Source organism: Schistocerca nitens, chromosome 3, assembly GCF_023898315.1.
Source record: "Schistocerca nitens isolate TAMUIC-IGC-003100 chromosome 3, iqSchNite1.1, whole genome shotgun sequence".
NCBI classification, from domain to species: Eukaryota; Metazoa; Arthropoda; class Insecta; order Orthoptera; family Acrididae; genus Schistocerca; species Schistocerca nitens.
Window position 1 is genome coordinate 681629499 of NC_064616.1, and position 13467 is coordinate 681642965.

At 39.3% G+C, this 13467-nt stretch overlaps 1 protein-coding gene across 2 annotated transcripts in view; it reads right to left on the bottom strand.

The window, feature by feature from the left end:
• Positions 1-13467, bottom strand: part of LOC126248640 (vacuolar protein sorting-associated protein 41 homolog) — a 164273-nt gene that overhangs the window by 131988 nt on the left and 18818 nt on the right. For both annotated transcript variants that reach the window (XM_049949824.1, XM_049949823.1), the window contains exon 4: positions 6619-6742. In XM_049949824.1, the coding sequence (XP_049805781.1) occupies positions 6619-6742 (124 nt within the window). The remainder of the gene's footprint in view (positions 1-6618; positions 6743-13467) is intronic.

Here is a 13467-nt window from a genome sequence, read left to right on the forward strand (position 1 = left end):
GGAATTACAGTAGACACTGGAGACCCTTTGGTCGACTTGGCTTCAAAGGCAAACTGCATGATTAGGAATAACATTCAATAGTAGGTGATGGCTCACTAGACTTGGCACAGAGACAAGGAATGGTCTTTTATATATGCATTTTGTGTTGAAACATAAATGCACAAAAAGTATAGATGAGACCAGATGAAATCTTTATAAAATTGTTGTTGACAGGGATTGTTTACAACTCAGATCTTCCCACTGACACACTTCATGAAACATGGATAATCAACCTTTTTTACCTACTGCCCTCTTCTGTATCTCTGTTAGTAGTAAAGTTTTCTAACCACCACCCGTTTCCACAGTATGGTGATTTATAAAGTAGGGAAGTAACTTTACCTGACAAAATTTATAACATAGAGTTACAAGTTAAAGCATACAATAATAATTACTTACCAAATACTTCATGTTAAAATTTTATGAAAACCAATGAAAATGGTTTTAAAACCCATACCACCCAATGCCCACCATGGAAGCTGGAACACCCACTAGCAGCCAGCAGGGACCACGTTGACTACCACTGTTTTAAAATGTTTACAACTCATAAGGGCCCTTATTTTAATATTCTGCAATTGTTGTGGATATGTGAGCCTTTGATCAAATGATGTCCTGAAACCCGTCTGGTTGATCGAAATGGATGGTGCCATTAAAATGCAGTTATGGTTCATGAAAATTGTGACAAATACAGTAAAAAATGAATGCACATGGGGTTGTGTGTTGAAAACTTAAAATCTGTCCTTTGTGTCCTACCTTCCAATCTCTGAAGACTCAACAGTAATTAACATTTTGAATGTGAGACAAGAGGAGGAACAGTAAATCATAAAATCATTTACAAAAGAGGAACTCTTCCCCGAGTTCAGTTATTCTTTTTATAGCAATGATGAAGTCAGTAACACTTAAAATTTTCCCTTGGGAGACACCACTCTCTCTTCTACAATCTCTCTCTCTCTCTCTCTCTCTCTCTCCCCCCCCCCCCCCCCCTTTTTCTCTTTTTTCTTTTTTAGTGCAAACTTCCATGAAGGCCCAAATTATGAAAGCTCTCTCAATAAAGCAAGATCCCTGTAGTTACTGGTGTCACAGAGGTACCTTTTCTAGGTTAGAATCAGGATTCAGGTATCCTATTTTGAAAGAAGTAAAAATAACAGAAGATTCTCACAAAATACTTAAGAACACACAACAAAGTAAGGTCAGCTTATTTCATCAAAATATTAGATAACTGAGTAATAAGGCAGAAGAGCTCTTCTTATCTGTTTGGAAAATTTAGAGCTCTGAAAAGATAGACATCCTGTGCCCACCTGACCACCACATAACCACAAGGTAAGATAAGTTAAATATAGAAGATTAACAACTCATGCAGAACTAATATGGGAAAAGGATTAATCGTTACATATACTAAGACAGAACACAAGTTAAAAAACATCGAGACAAGTAGATTTTGTGTTGGTGAGCACAGAGAAATGTGCGCTCATGAATTAACACTGAAAAGCAGTTCTCTTTTAATGCCAGTGTATATAGATCATCAATGGGAAATTTTGAACTGTTTATGAGGAATCTGGATTCCTTACCATGCTCTCTGGCAGACAGTGACAAGCAGTTAATAGCATGCAGTGACTTCAATGTAGATTTTCTATGAGATTCTAATAGGAACACCAATGTGGAAACCTTATTTGGATCCTACAATTTGATCTCAGTAATTAACTATCCAACACAGGTGGATAAAGACAGTATGGTCCTAACTGATAACATTTACTTTTGTGAAATTCAAAGCAAAGAAATAACTGTTTACCCAGTAACAAATTCTCTCTCTGATCATGATGCAAAGTTAGTTAGGATAAATAACATAGTGCCTTACAGTATGGATACTCCTCAGTGGACATCAGCTCGAATAATTGGTGACTACTCCAGGACAAATGTTTCTACGAATAGTTTACAAATAAAAAATGGTTCAAATGGCTCTGAGCCTATGGGACTTAACATCTGTGGTCATCAGTCCCCTAGAACTTAGAACTACTTAAACCTAAGTAACCTAAGGACATCACACACATCCATGCCCGAGGCAGGATTCGAACCTGCGACCGTAGCAGTCGCTCGGTTCCGGACTGAGCGCCTAGAACCGCTACACCACGGCGGCCAGCCAATAGTTTACAAGAGATAACGGGATATGAAATTTATAATGAATCAAATGCTAACATAAAAATTAATCTATTCCATGATAAATTCATATCATTATTCAAAAATAGCTTTCCACAGAAGCCACTCAGAAAGGACAATAAACATCGATGAATAAAACCATGGATCACTACAGGGATTAAAGTATCTTGTGGAAGAAAAAGGGAAATGTATCTATTGGTGAGAACAAGTTGAAATACTGCAGTAGTTGCACATCACAAAAACTACTCAAAATTACTAAGAAAAGTTATTAAAAAATCAAGAAACATGCAAATGATTTCAGAAATCACTAATTCTGACAACAGACTTGAGGCTATATGGAATATAGCGAAATGAGAGACAGAAAAACCACCCAGAGAACAGAACAATGTCATTATTGAACTGAATCGAAGGGCTGTAAATGATGAGTCAGAGGTAGTAAATATATTTAATACTCATTTCTGAAATACAGCAAGAAGTATAAGCACAAATAGTTCAAAAGAAAAATCACAGCAGTATGTTGAAAAAGCAACTCTCATGAGATTCAATCTTCTGAAATTAAGAAAATTATACATTCGCTCATAAAAACTGTTTCTGATGGTGTTTCCAAAAGAATACAAAATGTTTTGTTCACATATAATAAGCCTCATCTTATCTGAAATATGAGGGGCATTCAGTAAGTAATGCAACACATTTTTTCTTGGCCAGTTTCAGTTGAAAAAAATGCAGGATTTGTTGTGGTGCATCATGGAATATTGATGCTTCAGCTCCTATAGTTTCATGAAGTTCTGGTACATGGTGGCACTATACACAGCCTTCAAAATTGTGTCTATAATGGAGATTCATTCCAAGCAGAGAACTTTTACTGAGTTTCTTTTGATGGAAAACCAGAACATTGCAGACCTTCATAGGTGCTTGCAGAATGTCTACAGAGACCTGACAGTGAACAAAAGTCATGGCGGTGATCTTCTGCACCTCGGAAGGGGTTACTCTGTGCAGGTGAACTTCTCCTTCTCCATGACAACACAAGGCTTCACACATGTCTGCGCACCTGAGAGGAGCTCACACAACTTCATTGGACTGTTTTTCTTCATCCACCCTACAGCCCAGATCTCGCACCTTCTGACTTTCAACTGTTCGGCCCAATGAAGGAGGCACTCTGCAGGAAGCAGTACATGGATGATGGGGAGGTTATTAAGACAGCAAGACACTGGCTCTGATGTCGACCAATAGAGCTGTACCAAGCAGGTTATACAGGCCCTCCCAGTAAGGTGGTGTAAGGCCATCGCACCGAATGGAGATTGAGTTGAAAAATAGGATTTGAAAGAGTGGGAAATAGCATGGTGTTTCAGAATCCTGAATAAAACCAGCAAGCTTTGAGGGAAAAAAAAAATGTGTTGCAGTACTTATTGAACATTTCTCATATGTAATGCATCACTAACTCAAGGCATTTTTCCAGAGAGACTGAAATATGTCATTGTCAAAACCCTATTTAAGAAAGTTGATAGGAGAGATGTCAATAACTACTGACTTGTTTCACTGTTGACATCATTTTCCAAAATTTTTAAGAAGGTGATGTATTCTAGAATAGTACCTGACCTGAGCAACAATAATATCGTCAGCAAATCACTGTTTGTATTTCATAGGAATTGTTCTACAGAAAATGCTATTTATGTGTTCATTCACCAAATTTTACAAGCATTAAATAATGAAACAGCTCTAGCTGATATTTTCTGCAACTTATGCATTTGACAGTGTGAATCACAGTATTTTCCTAGATAAACTGAAGTTTTTATGGGATTGATGGTACAGCCAGTCATCCAATAATGTCATATCTAACCAAGAGAATGCAGAGAACTGTGTTTATTAATTCAACCAGTGTAGTCCGGGAACATTATTCTGAGTGCCAAGAAAACAGATATGAGGTTCCTCAAAGGCTCAATTGTAGGTTCACTATTGTTCCTCATATATGTAAATGATCTTCCATCTAATACACAACAAGCAGAATTAGTGCTTTTTGTAGATGACTCTGGTATCGTAATCAATTCAAGCATGCATACAGAAATAGAAGAAATGGTAAGCAACATCCTTAAAAACATTGTTAACCGGTTTTCTAGGAATGGTCTCATCCTCAATCTTAAAAAGACACAACATATTCAGTTCTGCACATCTTGGAGAACTACATCAATGATAAGTGTAACACATGGTGAGGACATAATAAATACGGCGGAAACTTCAAAATTCTTAGGTGTCCATATCGGTGATAATTTAAACTGGAAAAAGACATATTTTGAAACTCCTAAAACAACTTAGTTCAGCCACATTTGCACTTAGTATTATTGAAAATTATGGGCAGAGATAAATCAGTAAGTTGACATATTTTGCTTATTCTCATTCATTAATGTCATATGATATAACATTCTGGGGAAACTTATCTTTAAGAAAGGAAGTCTTCACTGCTCAAAAACATGCTGTACATATAAGATGCTCACCGATGGTCATCTTGTAGATATCTGTTAAATGAGTTGGGCATTCTGACTATTATTCGCAGTATGTTTATTTCCTCAAGAAGTTTGGTGTACATAATTCACTGCAGTTCAAAAGGAACAATGATGTACATAATTAAAATACCAGAAGGAAAAATGACATTCATTACTCCACAGTAAGCTTGTCTCTACCAAAAACAGGGGTTCACAGTGCTACAATGTGTGCGTTTGATGTTCCAGCAGTCTACTCAGTGAGCTATGATGGCTGGTACAGTAAAGAGGGGTTATACATGATTTTTTTGTACAGTTCGAAGCACTGCATGATGTGACGGTCTCACCATCTCTTCATTTTCAGACTTTTGTTTTCAAAATGCACCCGATGTGATTTTGCTGGATAAATCTCGATGAGGAATCACATGCTGACCTCCAAGTATGGCACTTTTTCTTCACCCTGTATAATATTTACAGATAAGTCTTGCACTTATCTTAGCAACAGCAAAAATAGAGAGCAAGTCCACACTTAAATTTATTGCTAAACTCTTATCAAAATAAGAAAAGCACATGCTACACAGTGATGTACTGAAGTGTGTATACCATAGCAATAAAAAAACAAAGGATTTTCCTGCCAGAGTACACACTCATGGTTCACAGGATAATGTTCCATTTGGAGATGAAGACAAGTAATAGCACTTTACCCTATATTTGTTATCAGGTGGAAAAATGTCGAGGGAAGACAGTTGGTTTCACTGGCTACAGTTTATTATTCCATCACTATCAGTCACTCTTCCTGCTACTGACACAGGAATCTCAGTCTTATCAGGGAGGTAACATAGGGGGGCAGCACACGTGTGCTTGGAAAACTATACATTTGTTCATCTATCGCTACATATTATTCACCTGTTCCTCATACTCTTTCTCTACTACTGTTTAACACTGATCTTACTTTATGCAACTTCTTATCAGTCATACAAACACTGAGCTTGTTACAGTTCTCTGAACCTGTTACTTGTTTTGTAACCAGTAGTATATTTTAAGGACTTTAATGCATGTAGGCTTTTTTTCTACAGGAAACCCAATGGATTAACAATGAATTTGACAGTGGCTACCACAGTAAATATGTAGATAAATGCAGACAGAAAGATATCATTAATCACTGAGGCAGACACAGTTTTGTTTGAAACTTCCTGACAGATTAAAACTGTGTGCCAGGCTGGAACTTGAACCTTGGCTTGGTCCTTTGCCTTTTGGGGGCAAGTGCTCTACTGACTAGGCTATCCAAGCACATGTCACACTCACAGATTTACTTCCACCAGAACCTCATATGCCAGGAAGTTTCAGATCAGCACACACTCCCCAGCAGAGTGAAAATTCATTCTGGAAACAATTTTGTTTGTAATGCAACTTCACTGCCTTTCTGACATTGTTCCCAGCTTTACTTTTGTAAGAGTGCAACAATACTGTAATTTTCACAGTTTTCAATTTTATGCATCATAATCAGTATTTATTTTCACCAGGTGCATTACAAAATATCATACTTGGGGCAAAGAGGAAAAGTTGCAGGGTTGGGGGAGGGGGTGCAGTGAGGAGAATGCCTATGTTTCCTGTGAAACTTTTTAAACTTCTTAAAAACAGAAATAAGTTCCCTTCCACTCTTTATTGTGTATTGTGTCCCGATAGAAACAACTGTATGGTACAGTATATTTGTATGAGCAATTGTGTCACCACTTTCAATTTATTGATTTTTTAATATAACTGCTAGATGTGTACAGTAATTTCCTACACTTGCCAGCTGGCTACAGTGAAAATTTCTAAACAAGACATTGAACTGTACAGTAGTAAAAATGATTAATAATTTATATCACAGGCAAATACAAGGCAATCCATAAATACTATCTAAACAGGAAATTTACAAAATTGGGAAAAAGAGAGCAAAACCTCAACTCACCAGTAATAAACCTTCGTCCTGAGCCTGGTTTTGAATAATATGGATCAATTGCTACACATCTGACCAGTCTTCCAATCACTACCTCTTGATTATGCTCACTTGAGCAGAGCCCGCTAATAAAAATCTGCTCCAATAACAAAATTCTGAATTATTATACAGATACATACAAAATGTACACAAACAGAAAATAATAGAAAGTTTTAAATACCCATAAATACTAACACAATGACTCCTGCCAAATACTTAAAAAGAACACATTGGTTACACACATAACACCTTGCTTGATCTACAGCACCTTTCTTGATCTACCTCTCTATGACTTCTCCCTGTGTTTCTAATTCTATTGGAATTCAAAGTCACAAACTGCTTGACCTGTCTTTGGATTTAAGAGTATTTGCAGTTCAATTTTGTTAAAAAATGCTTCTCTGCAGAGTTCAATACTCTTAGATGATAATTCTTACAATTCAACAGTTTTGTAAGTCTTACTTTTGTTCAATTCAATTGTTATGAAATCAGCTTCTAGTCTATACGTATGCAAATACTTACAAATTCCAAAACAAAACAACAAAAGTAAATAAACACAACAGACTAATATGGTGCTATAATGGCCTAGACGTGATGCAAATAATGGAACATGTGAAAACAAAGACTAATTGTATAGCTGACGCATCATGCAAGTTAGCAGGAATGCAAGGAAGACTGAAAACATTGCTGAGTTTTCAGACAGTGTCCATCTTCATACTAACTGGGGAAAAAAACCATATACATGCACAGCTACTGTGTCCTGGCCAACTATATTGTCCTAGTGCTGCAGCCTGTGCAGCCAGGAGAGAGGGTTCAGATGGCACAAGTTGTGAACTGGCTATTGAGATCAAGCATGTAGCACTCGGCAACATGTTCTCCCACTGGGTGTTCAACTTTGCTCTTGTTCGAAGTTGAGAGGTGGCCACTCATTCAGGTGGACAGCTAGTTGGTGGTCATGCCCACATATTGGACGTACAGAAGCTGCAGCAGGGTTTTTATGTGACAAGACTACCTTCACAGGTGGCCCTGGCAATGATAGAGTAGGATATACCAATGATGGGACTCGAATATGATGTGTTGTGTGAGTACACAGGACAGGTCTAAATACTATGTCTTCCACAGGCATATAAACCACATGGCAATGGGCTAGGTGTAGGTGTGGCATAAGGATGGACCAAGCTCTACATCTACATCTACATCACTACTCTGAAAATCACACTTGAGTGCCTGGAAGAGGGTTCATCAAATCAACTTCACACCAATTCTCTATTATTCCACTTTCGAACAGCATGTGGAAAAAATGGCAGCTATGTCTTCCCATGGGAGCTCTGATTTCTCTTATTTTATTATGATGATCATTTCTCCCTATGTAGGTCAACATTTTGCATTCAGAGGAGAAAGCTGGTGACTGAAATTTCATGAGAATATCCTGTCACAATGAAACATGTTTTTGTTTCAATGAGTTCCACCCCAAACCCTGTATCATGTCCGTGACACTCTCCCCCCTACTTCTTGATAATCCGAAACGTGCTGCCCTTCTTGGAACTTTCTCAATGTACTCCGTCAACCCTACCTGCTAAGGATCCCACACCGTGCAGCAGTACTCCAAAAGAGGATGGACAAGCATAGTGTAGACAGCCTCTTAAGTAGCTCTGTTGTATCTTCTAAGTGTTCTGCCTATAAAATGCATTCTTTGGTTTGCTTTCCCCACAACATTTTCTACGTGTTCTGTCCTAGTTGTCTGAACTGTAATTCCTAGGTATTTAGTTGAATTAATAGCCTTCAGATTTGACTGACTTTCATATGAAGTTTAGCGGACAACTTTTAGCACTCATGTGGATAACCTCACACTTTTTATTATTTCGGGTCAATTGCCAATTTCCACACCATACAGATATCTTATCTATATTGTTTTGCAATTGGTTTTGATCTTCTGATGACTTTACTAGACAAGAAATGACAGCATCATCTGCTAACAACCTAAGATGGCTGCTCCGATTGTCTCCTAAGTCATTTATATAGATAAGTAACAGCAGAGGACTTATAACACTACCTTCGGGTATTCCACAAATCATTTCTGTTTTATTCAATGACTTTCTATCAATTACTATGAACTGTGACTTCTCTGATAGGAAGTCATGAATCCAGTTACATAACTGACACGATATTCCATAAGCACGCAATTTGACTACAAGCTGCTTGTGAGGTACGCTGTAAAAAGCCTTCTGGGAATCTAAAAATAGGGAATCTATTTGAAACCCCATATCAATAGCACTCAACACTTTGCGTGAGTAAAGAGCTAGCTGTGTTAAACAAGAACAATGTTTTCTAAATCTGTGCTGACTATGTCTCAAAAGACTGTTCACTTCAAGATAATTCATAATGTTTGAATGCAATATATGCTCACTTTGAGGCAATTCATAATGTTCGAATACAATATATGCTCAAAAATCCCGCTGCATATCAACATTAATTATATGGGCTTGCAATTTAGTGGATTACTCCAATTGCTTTTCTTGAATAATGGTGTGAACCGTGCAACTTTACGGTCTTTGGGCATGGATCTTTTGTCAAGCAAGCTGTTGTATGTGATTGTTTAGTATGGAGCTACATTTCAGGTGTTTCACTACTCAAAGGATATCTACAAACATCAAAAAAAAGTTTTGCATCACCTCGGTTGCGAGAGTTCCGGAACCTGTACAGAAAATTGGAAAAGATATCAACATAACCATCATTTCCGCCATTTTTATTGCTCATGAAAACCACACATTGCATGTTGTACCACCATACAATGAGACTTTCAGATGTGGTGGTTCAGATTGCTGCACACACCAGTACCTCTAATACCCAGTAGCATGTCCTCTTGCATTGATGCATGCCTGCATGCATCATGGCATACTATTCACAAGTTCATCAAGGCGCAATTGGTCCAGATAGTCGCACTCCTCAATGATGATTTGATGTAGATCCCTCAGAGTGGTTGGTGGGTGACATCATCCATAAACATCCATTTTCAATCTATCCCAGGCATGTTTAACGGGGTTCACGTCCAGAGAACATGCTGCCCACCCTAGTCGAGCCATGTCGTTATCCTGAAGGAAGCCATTCACAAGAAGTGCACGATGGGGGCACGAATTGTCATCCATGAAGACGAATGCCTCTCCAATATGCTGTCGGTATGGTGCACCATCGGTTGCAGGATGGCATTCACGTATCGCACAGCCATTACGGCACCTTCCATGACCTCCAGCGGCGTATGTCGACCCCACATAATGCCACCCCAAAACAGCGGGGAACCTCCACCTCGCTGCACTTGCTGGACAGTGTGTCTAAGATATTCAGCCTGACTGGGTTGCCTCCAAACATGTCTCCGATGATTGTCTGGTTGAAGGCATATGCAACACTCATCTGTGAAGAGAATGTGATGCCAATCCTGACCGATCCATTCGGCATGTTGGGCCCATCTGTACCCCACTGCATAGTGTCGTGGTTGCAAAGATGGACCTCGCCATGGATGTCGGGGGTGAAGTTGCACATCATGCAGCCTTCTGTGGAGCCATAATCTGTGGGTAGCGGTCATCCACTGCAGTAATAGCCCTTGGACAGCCTGAGCGAGGCATGTCATTGACATTTCCTGTCTCTCTGTATCTCCTCCATATCTGAACAACATCGCTTTGGTTCACTCCGAGACGCCTGGACACTTCCCTTGTTGAGAGCTCTTCTTGGCACAAAGTAACAATGCAAACACGATTGAACCATGGTATTGACTGTCTACGCATGGTTGAAGTACAGACAACAAGAGCCGTGTACCTCCTTCCTAGTGGACTCATTGGAACCCCCTCCATCTAATAGGTGCTGCTCATGCATGGTTGTTTACATCTTTGGGTGGGTTTAATGACATCTCTGAACAGTCAAAGGGACTGTGTCTGTGATACAATATCCACAGCCACCGTCATCTTCAGAAGTTCTGGGAACCAGGGTAATGTAAAACTTTTTTTGATGTGTATACTTTTAAGTTACTCATGTTGGCAGCTGTTCTTGATATGAATTCTGAAATATTTACTTTGTCTTCTTTGGTGAAGGAATTTTGGATGGCTGTTTTTAGTAAGTCTGCTTTAGCAACACTGTTATCAATAGTATTGCCATTGCTATCACAAAGAGAAGGCACTGACTGTGTCTTGCTGCTAGCATACTGTACATATGACCAAAATCTCTGTGGATTTTCTGCCAGGTTTCAAGACATAGTTTCATTGTGGAAACTATTATAAGCATCTCACATTCAAGTTTGCACTAAATTTTGAGCTTCTGTAAAAATTGCCAATCTTAGCGATTTTGCGTTCATTTGAATTTGGCATGCTTTTTTTTTGTTGTTTCCGCAACAGTGTTCTGACCTGTTTTGTGTTACCGTGGGGTATCAGCTCCATCTTTTGTTAATTTATTTGGTATAAATCTCTCAACTGTTGTTGATACTATTTCTTGAATTCAGGCCATTTCTGATCTACACTAACATTGTTAATTTGGAAGGAGTGGACAGTGTCTCTCAAGAAGGTGTCAAGTGAATTTTTATCTGAATTTTTGAATAGATACATTTTTATTTATTTTTAGTGGATATGGGGTTTATGGTACTCAGTCTCACTACAACGACCCTGTGTTCACTAATCACTGTATCGATTTTGATGCTCATTGTTAGCTCAGGATTATTTGTTGCTAAGAGGTAAAATGTGTTTTCACAACCATTTACTATAGAAGTGGGCTCATAAACTAATTGTTCAAAATGCACAGAATGTGTTGAGCACAATTTTGGATGATGTTTTATGTGTACCTTCAGATTTAAACATGTACTTTCACCAAGACATCAAGGGCAAATTGAAGTCACCACCAACAATAATTGTGCGAGTTGGGTACATGTTTGAAATTAGACCCAAGTTTTCTTTGAACTTTTTGGCAATTGTATCATCTGGGTTGGGAGGTCAGTTAAATGATCTAATTATTATTTTATTCCTGTTGCCAAGAATGACCTCTGCCCATGCTAACTCACAGGAACTATCTACTACAATTTTGTTACAAGATATACTACTTTTAACAGCAACGAACACACCACAGCTAACCGTATTTAGCCTATCCTAACTGAACACCATTACATCCTTCACAAAAATTTCAGCTGAACTTTTCTCCAGCTTTAGCCAGCTTTCAGTGCCTATAACAATTTGAGATCAGAGCTTTCTATTAGCACTTGGAGCTCTGGTGCTCTCTCAACACAGTTACAACAATTTACACATGTTATACTGATGGTTCCTAGATCTACTTTCTTCCTGTGTTTGACCTGCATCCTTTGAAACTGACGCCCTTTTTGTGTTTCCCCAAGACCCTCTATAACCCAAAACACAGCCCAATCCACACCACACAGCCCTCACTACCCATGTAGCCACCTCCTGTGGGTAATGGAGTCCTGACCTATTTAGTGGAACCTGAAACCTCACCACCCTATGGCACAAGTCAAGGAATCTGCAGCCTACATGGTTGCAGAACTGCCTGAGTCTCTGATTCAGACCCTCCACACAGCTTTATACGAGAGGACTGCAATCGGTCCTGTCAACTATCCTGCAAATGAAGAGCACTGCTTTCATCTCTCAAGCATGAACGGCAGCTTTACCATTTCAGATGGTCACCCGAAACCAGAGAGAATCCCTTCTGATCCAAAGCAACACAAATCACTGGTACTGACATATGCCACCCACCAACTGCAGTTGGCTGCACCCTGTGCTCTTCATGGCATCTGGAAGGACCTGTTACATGTCTGGAATGACTCCATCCGGTATGCACACAGAGTCCACATTGGCTTTATTCTCCTAACTGGCAGCCATGTCCCTAAGGGATCCTATAATGCACTTAACATTGGAACTCCCAACTACCAATAATCCCACCCTCTGTAACTGCCCAGATCTTCCAGGCTGAGAAGTTTCCTCTGAAACACGACAAGTGTCTGCATCTGGCTTAGGGGCACTGTCAGCCACAGATAGCATCTGTGGGAGACCTTAACTTCAATATTAACTCATGCACCAGCCTGAAATACCTCTAACTGGCAGGCCTTATGTTCTTCTCCCCTGCCCCCCTCCCTGGGAAGTCTTTCGCAGCCTGCCATGCCCTGAGACAACCTCCTACTTGACCATGGGTGAATGGTCAACTTCATTGTGAGCAGTAACTGGGCTGGCCACCAGTGTGGAGTGATTGGCAGACTCGTGGGTCATGCTAGATGTCCTTTGTATCCCAATGGCCAATCTGCAACAGTGATGCCCATCCACTGCAGCCTCAAGCTGTGTAACCGAAGCCAACACAGCCTGGAGCTGAGAGCAAAGTACCATCAACTCAGCTTGCATCCACACACAGCAATCACAGTCCTAACCATACTAAAGATGGTGGTAAACTACACTATACAGACAAACAAACAAATATTGACACACACTGTGGAACTCTAGTGTAGGCACTAAAGAAACTGCAAGAACTGTATCTAGTAAACTAGATTAACATGCAGGGATTCAAAAACTAAACTACCAACACATAAAGTTGAGACTAAATCATTTGCTCCTGGTTAGGAACTATTGAAATGTCATAAAATTGGTTACTTTCTGACAAAAATCAAAATGTGAGAACTGTGTCTAGTAAATATTAAATAAACATGCAGAAATTCAAAAACTACACTGCTAAAGCACACAAATGAAACTACATAATTCGCTCCTGGTCAGGAACTCGTAAAATGTCACAAAATCAGTTACTTCTTTGTTGCTGCTGCTTGGCCAGTGGCTGCTGCCTGACTGACCAGACTAT